The sequence below is a fragment of the Leptonychotes weddellii genome, chromosome 10, assembly GCF_054177405.1.
Source record: "Leptonychotes weddellii isolate Sample4059 chromosome 10, ASM5417740v2, whole genome shotgun sequence".
NCBI lineage: Eukaryota > Metazoa > Chordata > Mammalia > Carnivora > Phocidae > Leptonychotes > Leptonychotes weddellii.
In genome coordinates, this window is record NC_138378.1 from 560,322 (window position 1) to 581,104 (window position 20,783).

At 64.4% G+C, this 20,783-nt stretch overlaps 3 protein-coding genes across 9 annotated transcripts in view; 2 read left to right on the forward strand and 1 right to left on the reverse strand.

Annotated features, from left to right (window-relative positions):
* The window catches only part of HELZ2 (helicase with zinc finger 2), a 15,175-nt gene extending 13,697 nt beyond the window's left edge, over positions 1-1,478 (forward strand). For all 4 annotated transcript variants that reach the window (XM_081832404.1, XM_081832406.1, XM_081832407.1 and 1 more), the window contains one exon: positions 20-1,478. In XM_081832404.1, coding sequence (XP_081688530.1) covers positions 20-144 — 125 coding nt within the window. In that variant the 3' untranslated portion in view covers positions 145-1,478. The remainder of the gene's footprint in view (positions 1-19) is intronic.
* A 2,614-nt stretch (positions 1,479-4,092) lies between these two features.
* FNDC11 (fibronectin type III domain containing 11) lies at positions 4,093-5,120 on the reverse strand. The gene has a single exon (XM_006737888.3). The coding sequence runs from the start codon at positions 5,092-5,094 to the stop codon at positions 4,093-4,095; it is 1,002 nt and encodes a 333-aa protein (XP_006737951.1). The 5' UTR covers positions 5,095-5,120.
* Positions 5,121-11,180: 6,060 nt separating this feature from the next.
* Positions 11,181-18,969, forward strand: SRMS (src-related kinase lacking C-terminal regulatory tyrosine and N-terminal myristylation sites). Of its 4 annotated transcripts, XM_031033043.2 has the most exons (9): positions 11,188-11,272; positions 11,376-11,871; positions 15,356-15,477; positions 15,909-16,072; positions 16,688-16,871; positions 16,980-17,138; positions 17,616-17,797; positions 17,888-18,044; positions 18,272-18,969. In XM_031033043.2, the coding sequence occupies exons 2-9, from the start codon at positions 11,432-11,434 to the stop codon at positions 18,463-18,465; spliced, it is 1,602 nt and encodes a 533-aa protein (XP_030888903.1). In that variant the 5' UTR covers positions 11,188-11,272; positions 11,376-11,431; the 3' UTR covers positions 18,466-18,969. The 4 variants fall into 4 exon arrangements, with proteins under 4 accessions (XP_081688534.1, XP_081688535.1, XP_081688536.1 ...); XM_081832408.1 differs by having other exon boundaries at positions 11,181-11,871; positions 17,908-18,044; positions 18,272-18,410; XM_081832409.1 differs by having other exon boundaries at positions 11,181-11,871; positions 17,911-18,044; positions 18,272-18,410.
* Positions 18,970-20,783: the final 1,814 nt, after the last annotated feature.

A 20,783-nucleotide genomic window follows, 5' to 3' on the forward strand; every position in this document is an offset into this window, starting at 1 on the left:
CCTCCCTCAACCTCCGCAGGAGACCACCGCCTCCTGCGTTGTTGCCCTCTCTGGCGGAGATTCCTGGACTTCTGTGAGGACCAGCAGACCCTCGTGCCCGCCAGCCAGGTGCGAGTTCGGAGGAGGCCAGCGGTGTCTCCTTGAAGAGCCCACTCTGCCTGCCCACTGCCCTCGGGCTGCCAGGACTGCGAGGTGAAGTCCTGAGCCCCCTTCTGCCGCTGCCTTGCCAGGCCCCACTCAGCAGAATCCCACGTGCCTTCGGTGGGCACTGCTGGCCGCCCCGCCTACGTGGCTGGGTCTCTGCTGCGGTTCTGAGCAATAATCCCCTCCTGGAGTCTTGGCCTCTCCCCGGGGCGGGAGCAGGACAGACCCCGCCCTGCCAGCGTGCGCCTACACTTGGGAGGAAGAATCCGAGCTCTCCCCGCTGTGCTACTTTTGTGGGGACATTTGGTGACAGGGAACATCTCAGGGGTGTGGGATGGAGGGGGAAGTCCTCTGGACCTTCTGGTGTTGCTGGGAAGGTTTGGGGTGGGGAAGGAAATCCCAGTGGGGCTACTCTTCGGTCTTTGGATGCCATGCCTGACCACACTGGGTGCTGGGTGTGGAGCTCAGCCTTCTTTTCTTCTTTCTTTTTTTTTTTTTCAAGTAGGCTCCATGACCAGTGAGGGGCTTGAACTCATGGCCCTGAGATTAAGAGTTGCTTGTTCTACCAACTGAGCCAGCCAGACCACCCTATTTTCTATTTTTAAATAAACCAAACACCAGTGTCCTTTTTACTGGAACAAGTTCCTTAGCCCAAACTTAGGCAAAGATGCCTCCCTGGAACAGAGGGCCTTTTCTCTATCCCCACTACCCTGTCTAACTGGGATGCATAGCCCTGTGTCCTTCAGGGGTCACCTGCCCTTGCAGGAGGAAGGGCAGACCAGAACCAGATGCCCACACAGCCTTGCCTGGACCATGGGTGTGTGGGTGGGGACTGGGATTGAGGTGCCCCTGGATGGGCAGCCCTGTGCCTTCTCCCTGAGCTCTACCTCCCCTTTGCAACCTCAAGCCTGCTCCCAGGTCAGGGCTTTAGGGACAACCTGTCCTGTGTGTCTGTCTTTGTAAAGTTGAGGACCTTCACCTGTCCCTCAGGGTCTCAGGGTGCATTTATGTCCTAACTGCTCTGGAAACCCTTGCCTTGATATCGGCCCTCACCTCAGTACCCCCCCGCACCCCCCCCCAAGGCAGCTCTGACCCAGAGTCTCTGCACTTCCACTGTCCCTGTGGCCTGGGGGATGTGGCAAACAAGTTGCTTATACTAGGAGGGGCTTGCCCCCCTCTGTGGCCTTGCTGCAGAACCGTCTGCCAGTGTGTGGGGGGGAGTGGGGGGGAATGATGGTCTGATGTTTTCTACAAATCAATTTCTACATTCCAATTTTTATATATTTTCTTGGACTCTGTGTTATATGATTCAATAATAATTTTATTATAAAGACCACTCTGAATGTTTTTCTCACTTCTGGGTGTTTGAGATTTTACTGGGGGGCAAGAAGGGGAGGCGCCTCCTCTTGTTCTGGGTTGCAGGGTGGCTCCTGAGTCTGTCAAGAATCAAGAGCCCCTTCTAGCCAGATGCTGGCCAAGCAAGCACTCTGGGAGGGGCTGGTGTCCCCATGTCCCCATGTCACAGTGGACCACACAGCCAGTGGGCTGAGCAGGATCTGTGCCAGAACAGTGGAAGCTGGGTGGGGGGCTGACTTAGTGAAGATGGGCCACAGGGACGAGCTGGATCCAGGCGATGCAGGCATGCCCAGCCTACTGAATGCAGACCCCAGGCCAAGTCCAAAGTCCCTGAGGCTGCCAGCCCTGCCAGTGTCCTGCATGGTCCAAGGTCTGAATGCTTGAGGACCCTGGAACGCCGCATACCTCCTCCAAGCCAACTTTGGCCATTCCGTATCTGGCTGGTTTGTTGCTCGGTGCCCAGTACCTCCAACCGCACCGCTGTATGAAGGAAGGCGGGCCCAGGCCCTGGCTTCCCTAGGTGCCCGCATGGGTATCAGACGGGTGTGGAGGTCACAGAGAGTCAAAGAGTCAAAGGCCTGCTCCGAGGCCTGTGTGTTCCTTGTGAGGCTACACAGGGAGCCAGACGGGCCCCGCCTGGGAGAGCACTTTCATTCCAGGCCAACCACGCAGGCATGGAGAAGTTTTACTACCTGGTCGAAAGCAGTCGAAACGAGGACCAACAGGCGCCCTGAGGCAGGAAGTCGGGACCTCTTCAGCCTGGAGTCAGGGAGGGCTTCACAGAGGAGCGGGCGTTGAAGCCCGGAGCGCGAGCGGGGCGGTGGGGAACCAGGGCGGGCGGGGCACCTGCGCGCAGAGGCGGCGCGAGGCGGGGCCGCAGGCGGAGGGCGGGCCTCGCCGCAAAGAGGGTCAAGGTTTCGGGTCAGGCGCGTTCTCGTGCAAGGCGGCGAAACAAACGGAGCTCGGCGCAGAGAAAAAGCGCTTGGCCCTGCGCGCGAGCGAGGTCTAAAGACGCGGGCGCGCCAGGCCTGGTGGTGCGGGGGCCCTCACAGCGGGGACCTGCCGCGGGGCTGGCCTCTGGGCAGCTGCCGTCGCATGAGGGCTGGAGGCGCGGGGATCCGGGATGACCCCCAGCCGCCTGGCCCATAGCCGCCTGCCTTGGAGAACCGCGACTCCAGCCTGCCCCCTTCTTGGTGGGATGGATGGTATGACCTGGCACAAAGCCCAATCCCTGGTCCCTGGCCAGTTCTTGCTTCTCTCCCTGCCTCCTCCCCCTACCCTGTGCCCTACCTCCACAGAGGGTCATTTCCGGTCATTTCCGAGGAGTACCATGGCTTTGCTCTGGACCCCTCCCCCTCTTTCCCCCCTCTCCAGGATGCCTTGGGGTGACGGGACCCTGAGGAACGCCCAGGAGTGTCCGCCCCATAGCCACATGATGCGACAGAGGGTGTGACAGTCTGGCTTGACCTCCTGAATGGCATGCAGTGGCACACAGTGGGTCAGCTACTGGAGAGGCCTAGGAGGACCGTCTCCCTCTCTGCCTGTAGCGGGTTTGGGTGGGGGTGGGGGGTGGGCAGGTCCTGGGGCCTTTCCGACAGCTGGGGACCTGCTCTCTCCAAACCACTTCTCTGCCAGTGGGGGAGACAGTCCCGTTCCCGGTCATCTTGCCCTGTAGGCCTTCTGCTCTCAGAGGGCCTAGTGGCCCGTATGATGGGCAAGGGAGCGGAGGACAGCTCAGCATACTGGCAGCTCCCCTTGGCCATGGCACACGGTGCTGTGCCTCCTGGACCTGGACACAGCCAAGCTGCAGCAGCAGGCAGATGCCGACCTTCGCATCACCTGCGTCAGGACGTGGACGTGAGCGTGGGGAGGGAGGGGGCTGCTGGCCACACTGGTGGTCACACGACCGTGCGGGGGGAGGGGGGGCAAGGACAGCCTACTGAGGCAGCAGGGAGGGGCCGGACCCCCCCACGAGGCTGGGCACTGGCCTGTGTCTCGGGGAGTCCCTCTGCCAGGCTCCCTTGCCTGGGGCCCTCAGCCACCTTAGGACAGGAGTACAGATGAGCTTCAGCTTCTTTTGGGGAGAAGGCCTTGTCATTTAAAAAACACAATGTCCTGATGGCCTGGGCGCCCTCTGCCCTAACTCCAGTGATGCTGGGGGCAATAGGATGGGGCATGACTGCCCCCAACGAGGTTATTGTTCCCCTTAGGGAGCCCTGGCCTAGGACACAGGAAGAGACAGCCAGGGCCTGTGTCAGGGTCTCAGGGCTGCTTCCGGTGCCGGAGACGGGGAGGGGGAGATGCAGGAGGGGCTGCCGCTTTGGCAGAGCCCCTCGGAGAAGCTCTCGTCCTTGCTCGGGGCAGCCAGCTGCCAGGGCTGCTCGTCTTTCTCCTGGGACGGCGATCCTGGAAGGTCCAGCCTGAGGTGTCCCCTGGGAAGGGGGCAGGAACCTGGGGGGCCTGGGGCTGGGGGGGGAGGCTGCGCAGAGTCAGACTCGCACAGCTGCAGCTGCGTCTAAAACGTAAGTAGGTTTGTTTCTTTAATTGTGTGTGTGTGTTTATAGTCTTTATTAGGGGATAAATATTAGAAAATCATCTCTCAGAAAGTGTGGTCAGGGGCAGGCCCGGCTTGCCTAGCCGACTGGGGGTGGGCCCTTCTGGGGGCCCCGGCCTGGTCTGCAGGGTGAGGCTGTCCCGCCAGGGCTCATACACCAGCGTGTAGCTCTCTGCTCTCTTGACGGTGAACCTGTAGGAGCGGTTGGGCAGCAGGTTGTGGACGTCGAAGGTGCAGGCGGCCACGGGGATGATGCCGCCCTGCATGCACTCCTGCTGTGTCCGTGGGTCCAGCAGCTTGAAGCGCAGCTCGAACTGCTCCGGGGCCGCCGGCTGGGTGGTGACAAACCAGCGCAGGCTGGCCCAGTCCTGGTGGGCCACCGACCCCTTTCGGTCGAACATGACGGGCGTCTTGGTGCTCAGCATGAGCCTGATGTGCGGGATCTTGGTGGCGCCGATGTCAGACACCAGGCGGTGCTTGATGTGCAAGTGCCCAGGTACCATCGTGGCCAGGAAGCTGTCCATGACTGCCGACAGGTCTGCCAGCCTCTGTGCCACCAGCCCCCAGCCCGCCAGAAAGGGCTGCGGGTCAGGCGACTCCAGCAGAGCGTCCAGCTCGGCGCGGCCATGGTCCAGCTGCTCCAGCAGGGCCCCGAGCAGCAGGAGTTGGATCTTGGTCTGGGCGGTGCCCACCTTCTTCATGCGCTGGAACTTCCAGGGGTCGATGAGCTGGAACATGGTGTTGGGCAGCACCAGGGGGTTCTGGTCCCCCAGGGCCAGGTGCTTGGGGAGGATCTCGATGTAGTAGGAACACTTCTTGAGCAGTTCCATGCGGGCATGGTGGCGCTTGAGCAGGTGGGGGCTCAGGTCCGAGGTCAGGAACTCGCGCAGCACCGTGCGGCGCTCCATGTAGGCCCTCCAAGCCTCTGGTTCCAGCAGCTGCTGATCCTCAGCCTCCTCGGCCTCCTCCTGGTCCAGGAAGGACTGGGGACTGTCCAGCTTCATCTTGTCCAGGCCCAGGCCTGTCACCTGGAAGTTCATGTCTGGGAGCAGGGGGCAGAGGGTGGGGTGTGAGCTGACACAGTCAGTTGGCCTCTGCCACCCACCCGGGGGCTCACTCAGGTCAGTGTGTGGGGGGGGGGGGAGGGGTGGCTTCAGGCCCACTGCCCTCCATACTGGGCCCTCTGTCCTCCCCCAGGGGAAGGAGCTCGTGGGGAGAGCACATCTCTCTGGGAAAAGGCTGCCGATCTGGATAAAACTGGACACTGAGGGGCAACCACTCTACTAATTATCCATTGTGATGACACAGGGACACGGGGAAGGGCTGAGACAATGGGCCCTAGGGCTAGACGGGCCCGGGCAGGAACTCAGCCACTGACCAGCTGTGTGGCCTGGCCAAAGCCTCAGGTCCTCGTCTGAATGGGGTGAAGGTGCTGCCTCGGGACTGTTGAGAGGATTCAGTGCGATCCTGTCTGTGCGGCACCAGACTCCCCCCAGGGGACACCACGTCCCTGCGGACCTTCCATGCCTCACTGTCACTGCAGATCAGAGCAAAGGGCCAGGGCTCAGCCCAAGACAAGGCCAGGTGGTGGCTGGAGCCAGTGAAGGAGGCAGGGTAGCCCCGGGCCTCGCCTTCTAGTTAGTTACTGAGCCCCCACTCTATGCCTTGAAGCCCCTCAGAGTGGTGAGGTCCTGTCATCTCATCTCACAGAAGGGGGGCCTGAGGCTAAAGTGCTTCGTAGCTTGCTCTCAGTTCAGGGCTGGAGGCCAGCCACCAACTCCAGGGCCTGACTCTCCTTCTGTGCTACCCTGCCTCGGCTCCCAGCTCTAGGGGGCAGTGGCCCACCTTGGGGACGCTGGGGCCGGCTGGGGCAGGCCACGGCCCACAGGGATTGGTCCTGCAAGCTGGTGCTCCTTGGAGAAGGGGCCAGCAATCCGACTGCTGTCCCAGGTCCCAGCCCCGCCCCTGCCCCCCCCCCCCACTCCGGCCCCGGACAGTGAGACAGCTCCTTGTGCAGGCCGGTGGCTTCACTTGGGAGAGCTCAGGTAGTCCCAGCAACCCAAGGGTTGGATGAATTACAAAGAAAGCCGACAAGCTGAGTGACCTGCCCAAGGCCACACTGCTAAGTGGCAGTAAGGTTGGGACCCAAGTCTGCCTGCCTCCCCAAAGGCCAGCCCTTCACCTTCCCAGGGCAGACAAGCCAGAGCAGGCCCTGGGTACAACAGAGAGGGTATCTGGGATGAGGTGAAGCATGACCCCAGGAATCCCAGCCTAAGTCCTGCTCTGGCCCCTGGGTCTGACTGTGGGTTCAAGGATGTTTCCCAGTCGCAAGCACTCTCTCGGTTGGAAAATCGCAGAGGGTCTGGTCGTGAATTTGGGGAAGGGGCCGCTCTGTGCTCTGGCTGGGATCCCAGACCTACACCCTCCTGGGCCTTCCAGAAGCCCCCAGGTCCACCCCCTCCCCTCCCCAGCCACCAGCCCGCCTCCCGGCCCGCGCCCAGCCTCCAGGAGCGCCCACTTGCCCTGCCTCCCGGAGCGGAGAGAGCCAACCGGCTGACTGTGCGCCCAGCGCGCGCCGCCGCGTCCGGCGTGTTGCCATGGGGACCGCGGGCCTCTGTGACGCCCCGCCCGACCTGGGGGTGGGGGCAGGGTGGGGCGGTAGCCCAGGGCCCCGGGGTGCGGGGAGACCCCGCCGGGTCGGGCCCCTCCACTTGAAGAGCTTCGGGAAGACCGCGCGGGGCGGGGCGGGGGGCGCTGTCTGGTCCCAGGACCCGGACTCCGACTCGGACTCGAGCCACTCGACCGGCCCCCGGCCCCGCCCCCCACCCCGGTCTCAGGAGGACAGTGCGGTCCCGAGGCTTCGCTCCTTCCCTGGGGAACCTGGTTCCTCCCCGACTTGGGAACCCCCACGAGTGGCTCTTCCGAAAGCCACGCCCAAAGTAGGACTGCGCAGAGAGGAGTAAACTGAGGCCTCCGGCGCCTAGGCCGGGGCCCTGTCCCGGGGTCCTGTCGAGGCTTGGAGGGGTGGGTGCAGGAAAGAGGGCTCTGCTCGCCGTCCCAGCCTGTGCCCCGCTCCCAGGAACCCGTGGGAAGACCTGCGGGGAGCAGCAGTGACCTCATGAGTGGACTGGCAGGTGGGTGACAGTCGTCACCACCCCAGGGAACAGAGCAGGATTGGAGCAGCTGCTTCTGCCATCACTACGCCTGCCTGGGCTGCTACTCCTGATCTGCGTCCGGACCGATTGGTCTCCACGGTTCCAGGGAGCCCGTCAGCCCCTCCCTTGAACCCCATTGTAGCCCCCAGCTGGGCTCAGGACCTCTGGGATGTCTCAGCAAGCCTGGGGCCTCCCCCGGGCAGTAGTCATCCTTGGGGAGGATGGGGGAGGGGAAGGGAGGCAGGATGCCCTTCCTGTGGGTGTCACTGCCCCCGGGGGGAAGGACAGTGGTGGGCCTCTTCCAGGATAGGGCATCTGTCCCTCAGCCCCCCTGCCAGTCTGTTCTATGTCCAGAGCCTCCCCTGCCCCACAAGTGCACCCCTCCCCTCTGGGTGACCCCATTCTTGGGAAGAGACTTCCCTGGCTAGGGGCCCATCAGCTCATCCTCAGGCCCAGGCCTGGGTGGGCATGGAGGGCCCAGGAGGTCAGACCTGGGGAGGGGGCGTGGGTGGATGCCATTTCTGCCCTCCTCTTCCTGTTTCGGGCTCCCAGCAAATGCTAGCTGTTATTTGGAAAGGGGGGGTGTTGAGGGTGGGGGGGAAGTTGACACTGGAAAGGGGGAGAGGAGGAAGACACCCCCCCACCCTGCAGCCCACCCACAGAGAGGGACAGAGAGACCCCTCCCCACCCTGATCTTCTGGGCCAGGCATGTCTTGGACCTCTGCCATCTCCTTGGCCCCATCCCCTTTTTTCTATTTAACTTTTAAAAATTAAATTCTTAATTTTGAGAGAATTGTAGATTCACACGCAGTTGTAAAAAATACCACAAAGATCCCATGATTCTTGCCCTGTTCCTCCAGTGGAATCATCATCTTTCAGAACATCTTGTCATGCAAGGTCACCCAGGATAGTGAGAGTGACACCGCGAGACATGGGACTGGCCTACCCCCCAGGGACCCCCACGTTGCCCCATGCAGCCACCCCAACCCCTCCTTTCCCCCAGCAACCACTACTGTCCTCTCCATCCCTGAAACCGCTGTAGAAAGGAGCCGCATGGCACGCAGCCTTTGGGGACCCTTTGCTGGGTGTATTTCCTTCCGTCGCTGAGCGGCAGCCCCTGGCATGATGGACAGTACCAGGCTGCGCTGCCCCTGAGCCTTAGGAGCCGTGAGGGTGGGGAGCCTGGTGGTGGCGGGATCACAGGGGGGAGGGTGCGCCTCCACCACAGACCCCCATAGCGTGTCCTCCAGAAAATGAACCCATGGTGTGATGCTCTGGGCTGCCAGCCTCGGCTGAATGCCCAGGAAGCCCCCTCCTCCTCCCAGTAGAGCTCGTCTGGACCCTCACTCGGCCCCTGCAGGCTCAATGCTCTTAGAGACGGGGAAATGGAGGCAGAGAGGTCTAGCACTTTACCCGAGGTCATACGGCTGGTGAGTCCGACAGCAGGTTTAGAACCATGTCTTCTAACCCCATCCCAAGTTGGGGGTCCTCCCCCTCACGCACGCACCTCCCCACCCCCACCAGCACCGTTGTCTGTGGTTGGGGCCAATGGAGGAGGTGAGGCTAACAGGAGAGTGGCGGAGTCAGGGCAGGGCCGTCCTGGGCCAGGAGCGTGAGGGGAGGAAGGGAACGGTGTGTCCCTGAACCTGGAGCTTGGGGGCAGGCAGCTAGGCCAGCAGGAGCGAGGCAAGTCTGAGAACTGCCAACGACAAGACGGACAAAAGTGGCTCTTGCTGCCGGCCACCTGGCCCCGGGGGTGTGTGCGCAGGGACAACAGGCTGCTTGGAGGGGAGAGGTGGGTGAAGAGAGGTAGTCTGGGGGTTTGGGGGTGAGGGGATGGAGGAGGGCCCCAGCAGAGAGGTGGCCGTGCGTGGGATGCTCCCTGCAGAGCCCACTGACCAGAGCAGTCGAGGAGGAGCCTCTCTCCCTCTGGGGGATGGGGCCTTCTTCAGGCCCTCTGTCCCAGTCACCTGGAGATGGCCCCCACCGCCCAGCACATGTTCCTGCTGGAAAATGTCCCCGTTCTGACCTTGAGGAGGGGTGAACAGAACCTTGTTTCCGCATCTGTAGGATGCCATGGGGGTTGGAGCCCACTGCGCTCTGTCCCCCGATTCACTCTCTGGCCTTTGCTTGGGCCGACAGGAGGCCTGGGCACCAGGCATGGAGGCCAGAGGACTGAGGAGGGTCCCTCCCTGCCTGCCCTGACCACCAGGTGGAATGTGCTGAGTCCTAGCGGCTGGAACGCTGTAGCTCGGAGGGACTGGGAGTGTCCAGTGTTCAGAGCACTTGACCCCAAGCACGGTCAGCACAAGCGGGACCCTCCCACAACCTGAGAGGGCCTCCCTGCGGCCGAGAGGACCAGAGGCTCAAAGCATGGTTTCCCAGGAGAGAAGCAGCGTAAGTATAAAGGATTTAAGGAAATTGGTGTGCAAAACCCAGACTTGACGAGCACGGGAGGAGTGCGTGATGGGGTGGGGTGGGCAGATTCCCCTCGAGGCTGGTGGAGCAGAAACTTCAGGGCCCTTCCAGGCCCTTCCCTAAGTTTGTATTTGTAAGTAGCCTACATTCTTCTCAATTACCGCCTTCCCACAGGATGAGTCTCAGCTCCACAGAGGCTGCCCTTCAGGGTCCCCTGCCCCCTCCAGGCTTTGTGAGCCCCGGAGAGCTGCTCGGACTCCAGGGAGGGCCAGCTCATGGCACCATGGCCACAGTACAGTTTGCACATTGGACGAGCTGTGCCCCAGGAAGCCCCCAGGGTGTGTTTCAGAGAGAAGTGGTCTGCTGCAGTTCTGGGGGCAGGTGGTGGGTGTCTGGCTTCTCCTTGGCCAAACAATCGTCACACCTGTTTGTTGGCCGTGTGCAAACCCAGAATGCACATCCAGGCGTTGATCCAGTGTGGAGTTTGGAAGGAGGGTCTCGCAGAAGGGGTATGGGCTCAATCATGACCACCAGGCGCTAAAGGGGCTGAGCTGGAGGGAGGCCCTCAAGCGGAGGAGCATGCAGGCTGCCTGGGGCTGGGACCCCACCCACCACAGACCCTGCCTCAGGGCCCCAGAGGCTGCTCTCTCCATCCTGCCCAGAAACAGGCTGACCTGGCAGTGGGCAGAGCCTCAGTGCGCAGAGGGCCTGGCCCCGTCCAGGGAGCTGAGGAAGAGGGGTGGCTCAGGCCCTCCCAGGCTCACCCGCCACCCTTCTGTGCCACGGCACCCCCATTCCCATCCCTGAGGTGGGGGTCAGGTGTCAGAGCCTCCCCCCACCCCCATGGTGGCTGTGGGGGGTCTCCTGGCCTGGAGGGGCCCATCGCCGGTGCGGCACCTACAGAGCCCTTCCCGGGCTCACCGAGCACCCCACAGTCACCTCCAGTGTCCCACGTTACCGCGTAACAACCAGGGTGCAGGGAGCTTACCTCACTTGTCCGGAGTCCCAGGCTGCCCCCAGCCCAGCTCCAAGCCTTTGGTGCCGAGCCTCGTCGTGGGCATGTAAGGCCCTGTCCTGCATAGGATTTTTATGTTGAGAGATTTGGCCAACATTTAAACAGGCAGTTTTCTTTTTTAAGATTTTATTTATTTGACAGAGAGAGAGAGCAGAAGCAAGGGGAGCGAGCAGCAGGCAGAGGGAGAGGGAGAAGCAGGCTCGCAGGGAGCCTGCCGCGGGGCTCCATCCAAAGACCCCGGGATCATGGCCTGAGCGGAAGGCGGACGCTTCACCGACTGAGCCCCCCAGGCGCCCCGAGAACAGGCGGTTTCCTACACAAATCCAGCTCTCTTCTGTCCCATTCATGGAACCCCATTTCTCTGAGGGCAAAGCTCAGGTCAAGGGCAGGCGCGCGGTTCACCTGCGCTGACCGCTTTCCCCACCGCGTCTCACTTGCGCCCCCACAGCCCCGCCCCGAGGCCCCGCCCCCACAGCCCGAGGCCCCGCCCCCGGAGGCGCGTCCTGGGGCCGCACCTGGCCCAGCCCCAAAGAGCGGCTCTGAGCCGTTGGGGCGACACTCTAGAGGGCCAACACAGGAGCCGCCCGTCGTGTGGTGGGGGGCTGGAGGGCCACCTTGCACCCCACCCTGGTCTGAACCCCAGCCCGGGAGGCGGGCGGGGGCGGGGGGAGTTGTGCGCGCCTTGTTGGAGGGTTCTCTGGAGTGACCTGAGCCCCACACTCTGCGCCACCAGGGACACCAGCAGTAAGGCTCGGACCCTCGCCGTCCCACCGGCCCCTCCAGTTTCTGATGGTCGGAGTCCTCAGTCCGGCCGCTGCGGCCCCTCCCCTGCGGGACCCTGGGTCCGGCGCCCTGACGACCGGGAGCATGGAGTCCTTCCTCAGGAAGCGGCTGAACTTCCTGTCCTTCTTCTGGGACAAGATCTGGCCTGTGGCTGCGCCAGACGATGGCGTCCCGGGGTTCCCCGACCCTGCGGCCAGTGCTGAGCCAGAGCCCCCCGCCACAGAGCCCTGCAGCCCCCCGGCGCCCACGAAGCTCTTCCAGGCGCTCTACGACTTCAGGGCGCGGTGCTCAGCCGAGCTGAGTGTCAGCCGCGGGGACAGGCTCTACGCCCTCAAGGAGGAGGGCGACTACATCTTTGCCCGCAGGCTCTCTGGCCCGCCCAGTACTGGGCTGGTACCTATCACCCACCTGGCCAAGGCCACCCCGAGGACGCTCTCAGACCACCCGTGAGTATCACCCTGCCCCAGGCAGTCAGGAAAAAGGGCAGGATTGAGTCCCAGGATGGCATGTCCAGGAGCCGTCCTGCTTTCCTTCCTTCCCTCCATCCCTCCCTCCCTTCTGTGGCCAGGACCCCTCCAGGCCTGGCCATGCAGCGGTGAGCAAGCACACAGGGGTGGGGGACAGACGCCAATGACTGTGTCCCCGTGTGGCTAAGAGCAATGACTCCAGCAGGAGCGGTCAGGGCGAGTGGCAAGGAAGCTGGACAGCGTGTATGCATGCCCCTGGCCAGGCACCCAGCATGGCAGCCACTTTGGGACATGGTCCAGCCAGCCAGGCCCTCCTGAATCCCTCTCACACAAGGATTCAGCCCTGGCACTGAGCGCACTCTGGGGGTCTCTCATTCCACGTTAGCTAAGTGGTCAGTGCTTGGAGGGCGGGGGCTAGGGTCCTGGGTGCAGTTCCAACTGAGACAGACATGGCCCCTATCCTCCTGGGGCTCCCGATGAGGACATAAGTGAGCAGAGAGGCCATCCAGATGCTGTGAGGGATGAGGGGGTGACCAGAGGGTAGAGGGGGTGATATGCTGAGTCCGAGAGGTGCATTCACCTGCTCCCTCACTGGTCCACATTCACCCAGAACTCTCCCTGCTGCATTGGCCAAGTATGGGGCACAAATGGCCCTGGAATTGCTCCCAGAGAAGCTTCTTTTGAGAGGGGATGCAGGTGGGGGAAGCTCACCCATTCCCCCCAGCATGCCCAAGATCCCTAGGGCCGGGAGAGTCCACAGGCAGGGACAGGCTGGCGTGAACACCTGGCTGTTGGCTTGCCAGTCTGCAATCATGGAGGGAGGCAGAGAGTGGAGGCTCTCCCACAGGGCCTGGAGAAGAGCTGACCTCTCAGCGCAGGCTTAGGGTCTGTGGGACAGGGTAGCCTCCTAGTACAGCCGTGTGCTGGCTCCACCGGGGCTCTGTCTGTGGTGGTGGACATGGTGCAGGGGCCTCAAGCACTGGATCCAAATTCTGGTTGTGCCCCCCCCCCCCCGCCCCCGTCTTTCCCCTGGATGCATTGGATCAGCCTGGATGTCACGGCCTTTGCAATTCCTGATGTCTAGACAGATGTGGTACAGCGATGTCAACCACCCCCACCCCCCGCCCGCCCCAGCACGCATGGAGGTGATGTCTGGGTGAGAAAAGACCATAATGTGATTGGTGAACAGCTCAGCTGCCCAGACCTCACCCCAACAATGGCTTCTTGTCCTGTGCCCAGCTGGGTTGGGCCCGAGCCCCCGATGTGTCCTCTGCAGACCAGCATTGGGTCTCAACTTCACTAGGCCATCCCGTTTCCCGGGAGCCCCTCGGCACTCCCACAGCCTCCTGGCGGATTTGCACGTGGCATGGGAAAGTCCAAGTCCCAAGAAGGCCCCTCTGGGGGGACTCTGGCCCCCACCCCAGGCCCAGCCCACTGGGAGCGGTGGGAGGGACCAGGCAGCCATTCTGATGGGGAGGGGGCCCACAGTCACTCTGCGAGTGGAAGACAGATCCCATGAGCCACTCTTTGAGGCAGCAGCGGCAGGGCTGGGCGGGTCAGAGGGGGTGGTGCCAGGAGGAGGTCGTAATGACTGTTTGCCTGGGCCCAAGATGAAAGGGCTGGCTGCACGCACAGTGTCATTAGTCCCAGACACCTGGCCGTCTGTCCCCAGGGCCACACTGGCTGGGCAGGGGGAGGACCCTCAACCCTGACAGTGAGGCTCTTCTCATCTTATCTCAGCCACTGCCCCACCCCAGGGAGAGACTCCCCAGAACATCCCCCGCCCTCGGCTCCAGGGGAGGGCTGGGATGAGGACACTTGAGCTTCTCCGCTCGCCCACAGTCCTGGGAGGGGGCTCTCCCAGCTGGTGGGCGTCAGAAGGCGGCGCCTGGCTGCAGGAGGCCCTCGGCGGACGGAGCCCGGCAGCCTCGTGGGGTTGTATCTCCTGCTCCTGAATCAGTGTGTCGAGAACGAGTTCCTCAGCTTTCCCCGAGCCTGCTGCCCAGCCACGTCTGGTCTTGGGGACCCACGTCCCCGTGTCCTTGACCCTTCTCTGCCCTGCGTGCTGGTCTTACCTCCTAGTGCTGCTGGGGCCTCTGTCTCCAGCCCTTTCCTCTTGGCTGCCCCTCAGCCCAGCCCCAGGGTTGGCTCTGGCCAGGTTGGTGCCTGTCAGGCACAGGCCCATCTCTGTCCCCCTCCTGCCAGGCCCTGGCCTCACCCCAGGCTCCAGCAGCACCCACCTGCCCAGGCACCGCCCATCCACCCAGTGCCCCCTTTTCAGGGCACTCCCTCCTTGTGTCGACTCACTTTGAGTCATGCTTTGGGTCCTCTAGGATAACTGCTGGTCCTGCACCCCCAGGTAGGGGTCAGAGCCAACCCCCTGGCCCCCAGGACCCCATGTTTCCCCCCATCAGAGTGGACAAGGGCCATGCTCACAGGGCTGTCCCCCGAGAGACTGAGGCTCTCCCTTAAGCAGCAGGCCTCCTGCCCCTGGGTCCCCAGAATCTCCAGGAAGCAGGAGGCTCCAGTGTAGGAAGCTGACTCCGGTGTGGGGTTCCCCTCCCTGGGCCTTGGGAGCAGACACAGGCGATGGGGTGGGACCAGGAGCTTTTCTGCTTTCCTTCCAAGAATGTGGAGCCAGGGAGGTGCATGGGGGGTGACTCAGGTGGACTGCGGCCCAGATGGGGTGTCAGGTGTCGGGGGGTGCCCAGCAGGCCCTCCCCCTGCCCTGCTCCATGCTCAGGTGTGTGGGCTCCTGGAATCTGGGCATTCTACTCAGACTGAGGAGTGGGCCCCTAGGAGCCCCTGCTATCCGAGTGCTCGGAGAGGGAGCATCTCTGTACGTGTAGAGGGCCAGGGGCTCAGGCTGGCCTGCACTGGGCAGGGCCCCCAGAGGCAGACATGTGATGCTTTGAGCCTCTTCCAGCCTTCCCGGACCCCCTGCCCAGCCTGGCTCAGCTGCCTCCTCCAGGGCCTTCCTGGCCAAGCTTCTGTCGGCCCCACCTGTCCACCTCTTGGGGCAAGTGGGCCGTGCCTGGCCAGGTGGAGCTGGTGGTCCTCCCCGCACAGCTGCAGCCCAGGGGTTGCTCATCAGGGCCCCCTGGCTCCTTGTAGACACCACCCCCCCGTAGGGGCTCAGCAGTCTTGAGTTTGGCAGGTTAGCCCCCGGCTGGGGCTGGGTGGTTCTGTGAGCAGGGCTAATGGGGAATCGCCGGCTGAGGTGTGTGGACAGTCTCATCTGTCTCAGGTCACGGCTGGGGGCACTGAGGGCTTGGGGCGGGTGCAGACCTGGGAGCAGGACCCCCGCCCTGAGCTCTGGGGGCCCCTTGTCCCTGAGAGACGGCGGGAGTCGGGCTCGGGCCTGCGGCCTGAACAGCAAGGGCGTCAGGGCCTCTGAGCAGCGTGGGAGCAGGGGTCCCTCAGGCCCAAGCCTGGTGGTGACTGCCGCGCCCGCCCTTGGCAGCTGGTACTTCAGCGGCATCAGCCGCGCCGGGGCCCAGCAGCTGCTCCTGTCCCCAGCCAATGCACCGGGTGCCTTCCTCATTCGGCCCAGTGAGAGCAGCCATGGGGACTACTCGCTATCTGGTACCGGACGACCGCTCGCGCCCCTGTCCCCGCTCTGGCCTTGGGGTGGGGGCTCCCCAGGCTTTGCTGGCCCCACGTCAGGCCTGGTCACCTCACGCGTCCGCGCGCCTGCTGGTCCGTCCACCTGCAGGCTCACTACCTGCCCCCCACCCCTCGTTCCCTCGCCTGCCCATCCCCCACCACGGCTCGCTCCTCACTCACCCTCCCTTCCTTGGTCCGCTCACTCTCGGACTCATCCACGCGCCGGGGGGCCACCGAGTGTCCGCCCTGGGCCCTGTCACTGCCCCTCCGGCTTGTAGCTGCCCTCACTCCCTCCTTTCCCATGAGACCCAAGGAAGGTTGTGGTGCTGATCTGCTTCCCTGGCCCGGGTGCTGGGAGGGTCTGGGGCAGGCTGCGGCAAGACACAGCCCTCACCTGTGTGCTCCCCCAGTGCGCGCGCAGGCCAAGGTCCATCACTACCACATCTCCACGGCCGCCGACGGTCTCTACCTGCAGAAGGGCCGCCTCTTCCCCAGCCTGGAGGAGCTCCTCGCCTACTACAAGGCCAACTGGAAGCTGATCCGGAACCCACTGCTGCAGCCCTGTGTGCCCCAGGTGGGCCAGTCCCCGGCCGCGCCTCCCGCCCAGCTGCCCAGCACGTGTCTGGGGCTGTGAGCAAGGCAGCAGCCCGGGCCAGGCTCCCAGCATGGCTGGGGGGTCCGGAAAGGCCTGGGGGCCCTGGGGGCCCCGGCCACACCTCCACACTCCGGCCAGGGCCCTGCCTGGGGTTGGGTTTGCTCTCACAGGCGGGACATCTCCGTCTCTGGTGACTTCTGGGGCTGGGGTTGCAGCGAGACCTGTAGGGTCCCCCCAGTCCCAGACCCAGCTCTGCAGAGGGGCCGTGAGGGCTGGGCGCAAGCTTGGGGAGGCGTCTGAGGAGGGGCCCCACCTGCCGCAGGCAGAAGCTGGAGGAGGGGATGCTCGCCTGGGCCGTGGGCACGAGCGGTCCTGCCGGGGGCAGCAATCCAGTTCCTCCGGTTGCTAATGACAGCCTGGCTGGGGCTGTAATGAGTATTCGTGGGTGGGTGTCCACCTCCAGCAAAGGTGCCACTTAGGTCCAGAAGCGAGTGGGGCCAGGCTTCTGGAGGTCCGCACCTGGCTCCCCTGGCCTCGGCCTGGCCGAGGGGCTGCAGGCCTGGCGCTCCCGGAGACACTGCCCCCCCCTTCCAGGGAGCAGCAAGCAGAGGTATGGAGTGCCCCCCGCCCCCTCAGAAGCTCCCCCAGCAGGACGAGTGGGAGCGGCCTCACTCCGAGTTTGCCCTGCGGAGGAAACTGGGTGAAGGCTACTTCGGGGAGGTGTGGGAAGCCCTGTGGCTTGGCTCCACACCAGTGGCGGTCAAGGTCATTAAGTCAGGTGGGTGAGGCCTGCTGGCCCCTGCCTGCCCTGCCCTCTGACCTCTGGAGCCCTGGGGCAGCGCCAGGGTGGTGTGGGCAGGTCCTGGATCCATGCCCTCTCCTGCAGCCTACATGAAGCTCGCAGACCTCAGCAAGGAGATCCAAACCCTCAAGAGCCTGAAGCATGAGCGTCTCATCCGGCTGCACGCTGTGTGCTCCATGGGCCAGCCCGTGTACATCGTCACCGAGCTCATGCGCAAGGGCAGCCTGCAGGCCTTCCTGGGGAGTGAGTGGGTGCCCCCCCCAGCCGGTAGCCGTCCGGGTGACCCAGGCTTCCATGCACAGCCGTGGCCTCCTGGCCCCCTTCTCGGCGCGGGCCTTTGCTGTTGCACCAGGCTTGACCGTCTGAGGCCCAGAGGGTTGCTGCGGGCTCTGGCCAGCGGTGGGTTCGGGCCCGGGCCCGGGCCTGGGCCAGTCCTGTGCCTTGTGGAGGGGGGCAGTCAGAGCCTCGCGGTTCCAGGCTGAGCTGCGTGCAGTGGGATCGGGCGCATCCGTGTCGTCAGCCCCGTGCGCCTCCCCTGGATCTGGTCTCTCCTGGGGGCCCAGGCCGGGTTGCCCAGGAGCAGCCTCCCTGAGTGGTCACTGCACAGCACGGTGCCCCCTGCAGCCTGGGCCACCCCGTCTTTGGGGCGAGGACACTGAGGCACGGAGGGAAGTGACGGTGCAGACCCCCGCCCCCCTGAGTGTCCGCCTTGCCCCACAGGCCCTGAGGGGCGGGCCGTGGGCCTGCCTCTCCTGCTGAGCTTTGCCTGCCAGGTGGCTGAGGGCATGAGCTACCTGGAGGGCCGGCGCATTGTGCACCGCGACCTCGCGGCCAGGAACGTGCTCGTGGGCGATGACCTGGCATGCAAGGTGGCTGACTTTGGCCTGGCCCGGCTGCTCAAGGTCAGTTCGGGGCTGGGACCCCTGACCCCGCCGTGGCTGGGAGGGGAGGGTGCCACTCCGTCCACCCACCACTGGTATCCCCTCACCCAGGATGACATCTACTCCCCAAGCAGTGGCTCCAAGATCCCTGTCAAGTGGACGGCGCCCGAGGCAGCCAACTACCGCATCTACTCCCAGAAGTCGGACGTCTGGTCCTTTGGAGTTCTCCTCTATGAGGTCTTCACCTATGGCCAGTGTCCCTATGAAGGTGGGCTGCAAGGGAGACTGAGGGAGGAGGCAAGGCCTCCACCAGGCCTGTGTGGTCTGAGGGAGGAGGCACACCCTGCTCGGGGGTCCCCGACCTCGGAAGGGGCGCCACGCCTCCGGGCCACCTGCTGGGCAGGGTCTGGCCAGGAGCTGGGGGGAGGTGTCTACCGTGACCCCCACGCAGAAGCGAGGCTGCCCTGCCCAGCCCCTCTCATTGCCCCTCTGCAGGACTGAGCAACCACGAGACCCTGCAGCAGGTCACACGAGGGTACCGGCTGCCGCGCCCAGCCTCCTGCCCGGCGGAGGTCTACACGCTCATGTTGGAGTGCTGGAAGGGCAGCCCCGAGGAGCGGCCGGCCTTCGCGACGCTGCAGAAGAAGCTGAATGCGGCCCATAGGCGCCTCGCCCCTGCCCACACGTGACCTGGGGCGCTGGACACAGGGGCTGGGGCCGCTCCCCCCTGCCCGGCGTGTCCCCCCAGGATGAGGCTGGCTGTCGACCCATGCAGGGGTGCCAGCGGCCTGGAACGGCCTCTGGTTGTGGGCCTCGCACCCTGACACGTGTGCTGACCAGCACACACGTGTGCGCGGAAGACAGACACACGCAGACACCCACTCAGGAGGGGCAGGTGTCCCTGGCCAGGGAAGATCTCGGCAAGCAGTCGGGGTGGGACCTGTATGGATTCTGGCCTCGGGGATTTGCTGGACAGAGAAGCCCTGAGCCTGGTCCACGGCCCCCTGCCCACACCTGCGGCCCCGGGCAGCAGCCAGAGACAGGGCTCCCCGGTTTTCTGCCAAGTCCCCCGTGGCCGATGCTGGGAAGGCAGATCCCGGGCACGGGGCCGAAGCAGCGCGGGCTGGGCACAGGGGCTGCCTGTGTACAGACCCGTGTGCTGAATAAACACGCGGTGACTGGTTCAGACACACGCCCAGACACGCGTCGCACATGGGCCGCGGCCTGCAGACCGGGACCCGGAGCTGGAGCTGACGGGGTGGCCTGCCCGCGGGCTCATCGAGGCAGAGCTGGCCCCCGTGGCCCGGGCCCCCGCCCCAGGGGACCCTGTTCCCACAGGAAGCATGACCTCTGCAGGCTGCAGGGGTGAACAGCCCACTCCGTGTCCCTGGGCAGCAACTGAAGTGAGGGAGGGGAGGGCTGGGTGGGGCCACGGGCAGGTCAGGCTGCGTGGCCGTTCCTGGGGGTGGGAGACGGTCAGGGTCCTCCTCTGGGGCAGGGCAAAGGTCAGGGAGGCAGAGTCTGTCTCAGTGGTTCAGGGTCCTGAGTGCTGGCTGTGCAGGGTCAGGCCGGGGTGGGGCCGGCTGCCACGGTGTTCGGGCAGCTGGGTCACAACCAGCTCCCTGGGGAGAAGGAAGCAGCCTGCTCCCTCCAGGGCTGACTTCAAGCCGCTGTTGGCATCACTGAATGAGGAGCTGGGTGGGACAAGCTGGTTCTCACTCACTCCACCAGCTCCAGTCGCCACGAGATGGACCGGAGGGGCAAGGGACCAGGCGGGTGTGGTCTGTGTTCAGGGTCCTCATCCCCCAGCCTCCTGTGACCCCAGAAGTCTTGTGGGACGGAGGGGCAGAGGCATGCAAAGCTGCCCTCTGTTCCTTGTCCCCTGGAGGGAACAGTCCTCTATGCACAGTTTAGGATCAGCTCCGCACCTGCTGAGGCCCGTTAGCTCCTCCCCACGGAACACAGGCCCTGCCCACGGGCTGGTGCAGGGGGGACCCGAGAGCCCACACTCGGCACAGAGGCTGTGCAGGACTGGAGTGGTGGGGGGCTTCCTGGAGGAGAGGGTGCTGAGGTCACCACGGGCGAGGGCAGCACAGAGGGAGGAGGTAGGCTCGAGCCCCCAGATCGGCCTGGGTGTGGGGCAGGGCTGAGCTGGGAGAGGGCAGGGGCCCCTTGGAGCCTTGGGTGCCAGGCTTGGGCCAGCCCCCACCCGGGGGGCTGGTGGGAGCAGGAGGGCTTGGCCTGCAGCCTGGATGCCTCTGTCCTGCCCTGGGAGGGCTGAGGGGCCTCCTGGTGAGAGACGGAACTGGACACCTCCTGACAGCGGCAGGTCAGTGTGGTGTGGGACTGGGCAGCCGGCGCTGAGGGAAGGGGTGTGCTGGGCTTGGGACCAGAGGCGGGTGCTCGTGGGGGTCACTGGTGCATTCCTAGCGTGTCTCATCAGCCACAGGCCAAGCGGGTTTGCTGCTCTGGAGCCTCCAGGAGGGCAGGGGACTTTCCGTCTCAGTGCTGTCCCGCTTCCTGGTGTTGCTGGGCAAAAGCCTGGGTGTCTCCCCGAGAGACACCCCAAGGCCCCTGGGTGTGAGCTCATGGCCGGGCCCGAGGGCGGGGGCGCCGGAAGCGTGCTTTCCCACAGTGAGGGCCAGACACGCAGCAGGGATGCCTTGGAGCCCCGGGCCCCCCGGCCCAGCCCTGCCCTCTGCTCAGCTCCCTGGCCCCTTCCCCACCCTGGGCAGCACTGAACGGGGCTGCCAGAATGGTTGTGAACTTACTGAGTAATACACGCTCCTCATGGGGGGAGTCGTGCCAATACATCAGGCTTAGTACACGACCCCCCCCCGGTCGTTGTCCTCCTGGAGCTCCCGTCATGGGGCAGAGTCCCCGCACCCTCTCAGACGTGGTGGCCGAGGGCGGATGGCACTCAGCCTGAGCCCCCTTCACTCCCTGGTCCCCACCTCCCCTCAGGGCTCTTCCTTCTCTGCTGTGGCCCCTCCTGTCCCCCACCCCA

Excerpts from the sequence above, each read along its gene's own strand:
- FNDC11 (XM_006737888.3), bottom strand. The coding sequence starts at position 5,094 with ATGAACTTCCAGGTGACAGGCCTGGGCCTGGACAAGATGAAGCTGGAC.
- SRMS (XM_031033043.2), top strand. The coding sequence starts at position 11,432 with ATGGTCGGAGTCCTCAGTCCGGCCGCTGCGGCCCCTCCCCTGCGGGAC. Across the intron at positions 16,872-16,979 it reads GGTCAAGGTCATTAAGTCAG|CCTACATGAAGCTCGCAGAC; the intron begins GTGGGTGAGGCC and ends CCTCTCCTGCAG. Across the intron at positions 17,798-17,887 it reads GCCTGGCCCGGCTGCTCAAG|GATGACATCTACTCCCCAAG; the intron begins GTCAGTTCGGGG and ends CCCCTCACCCAG.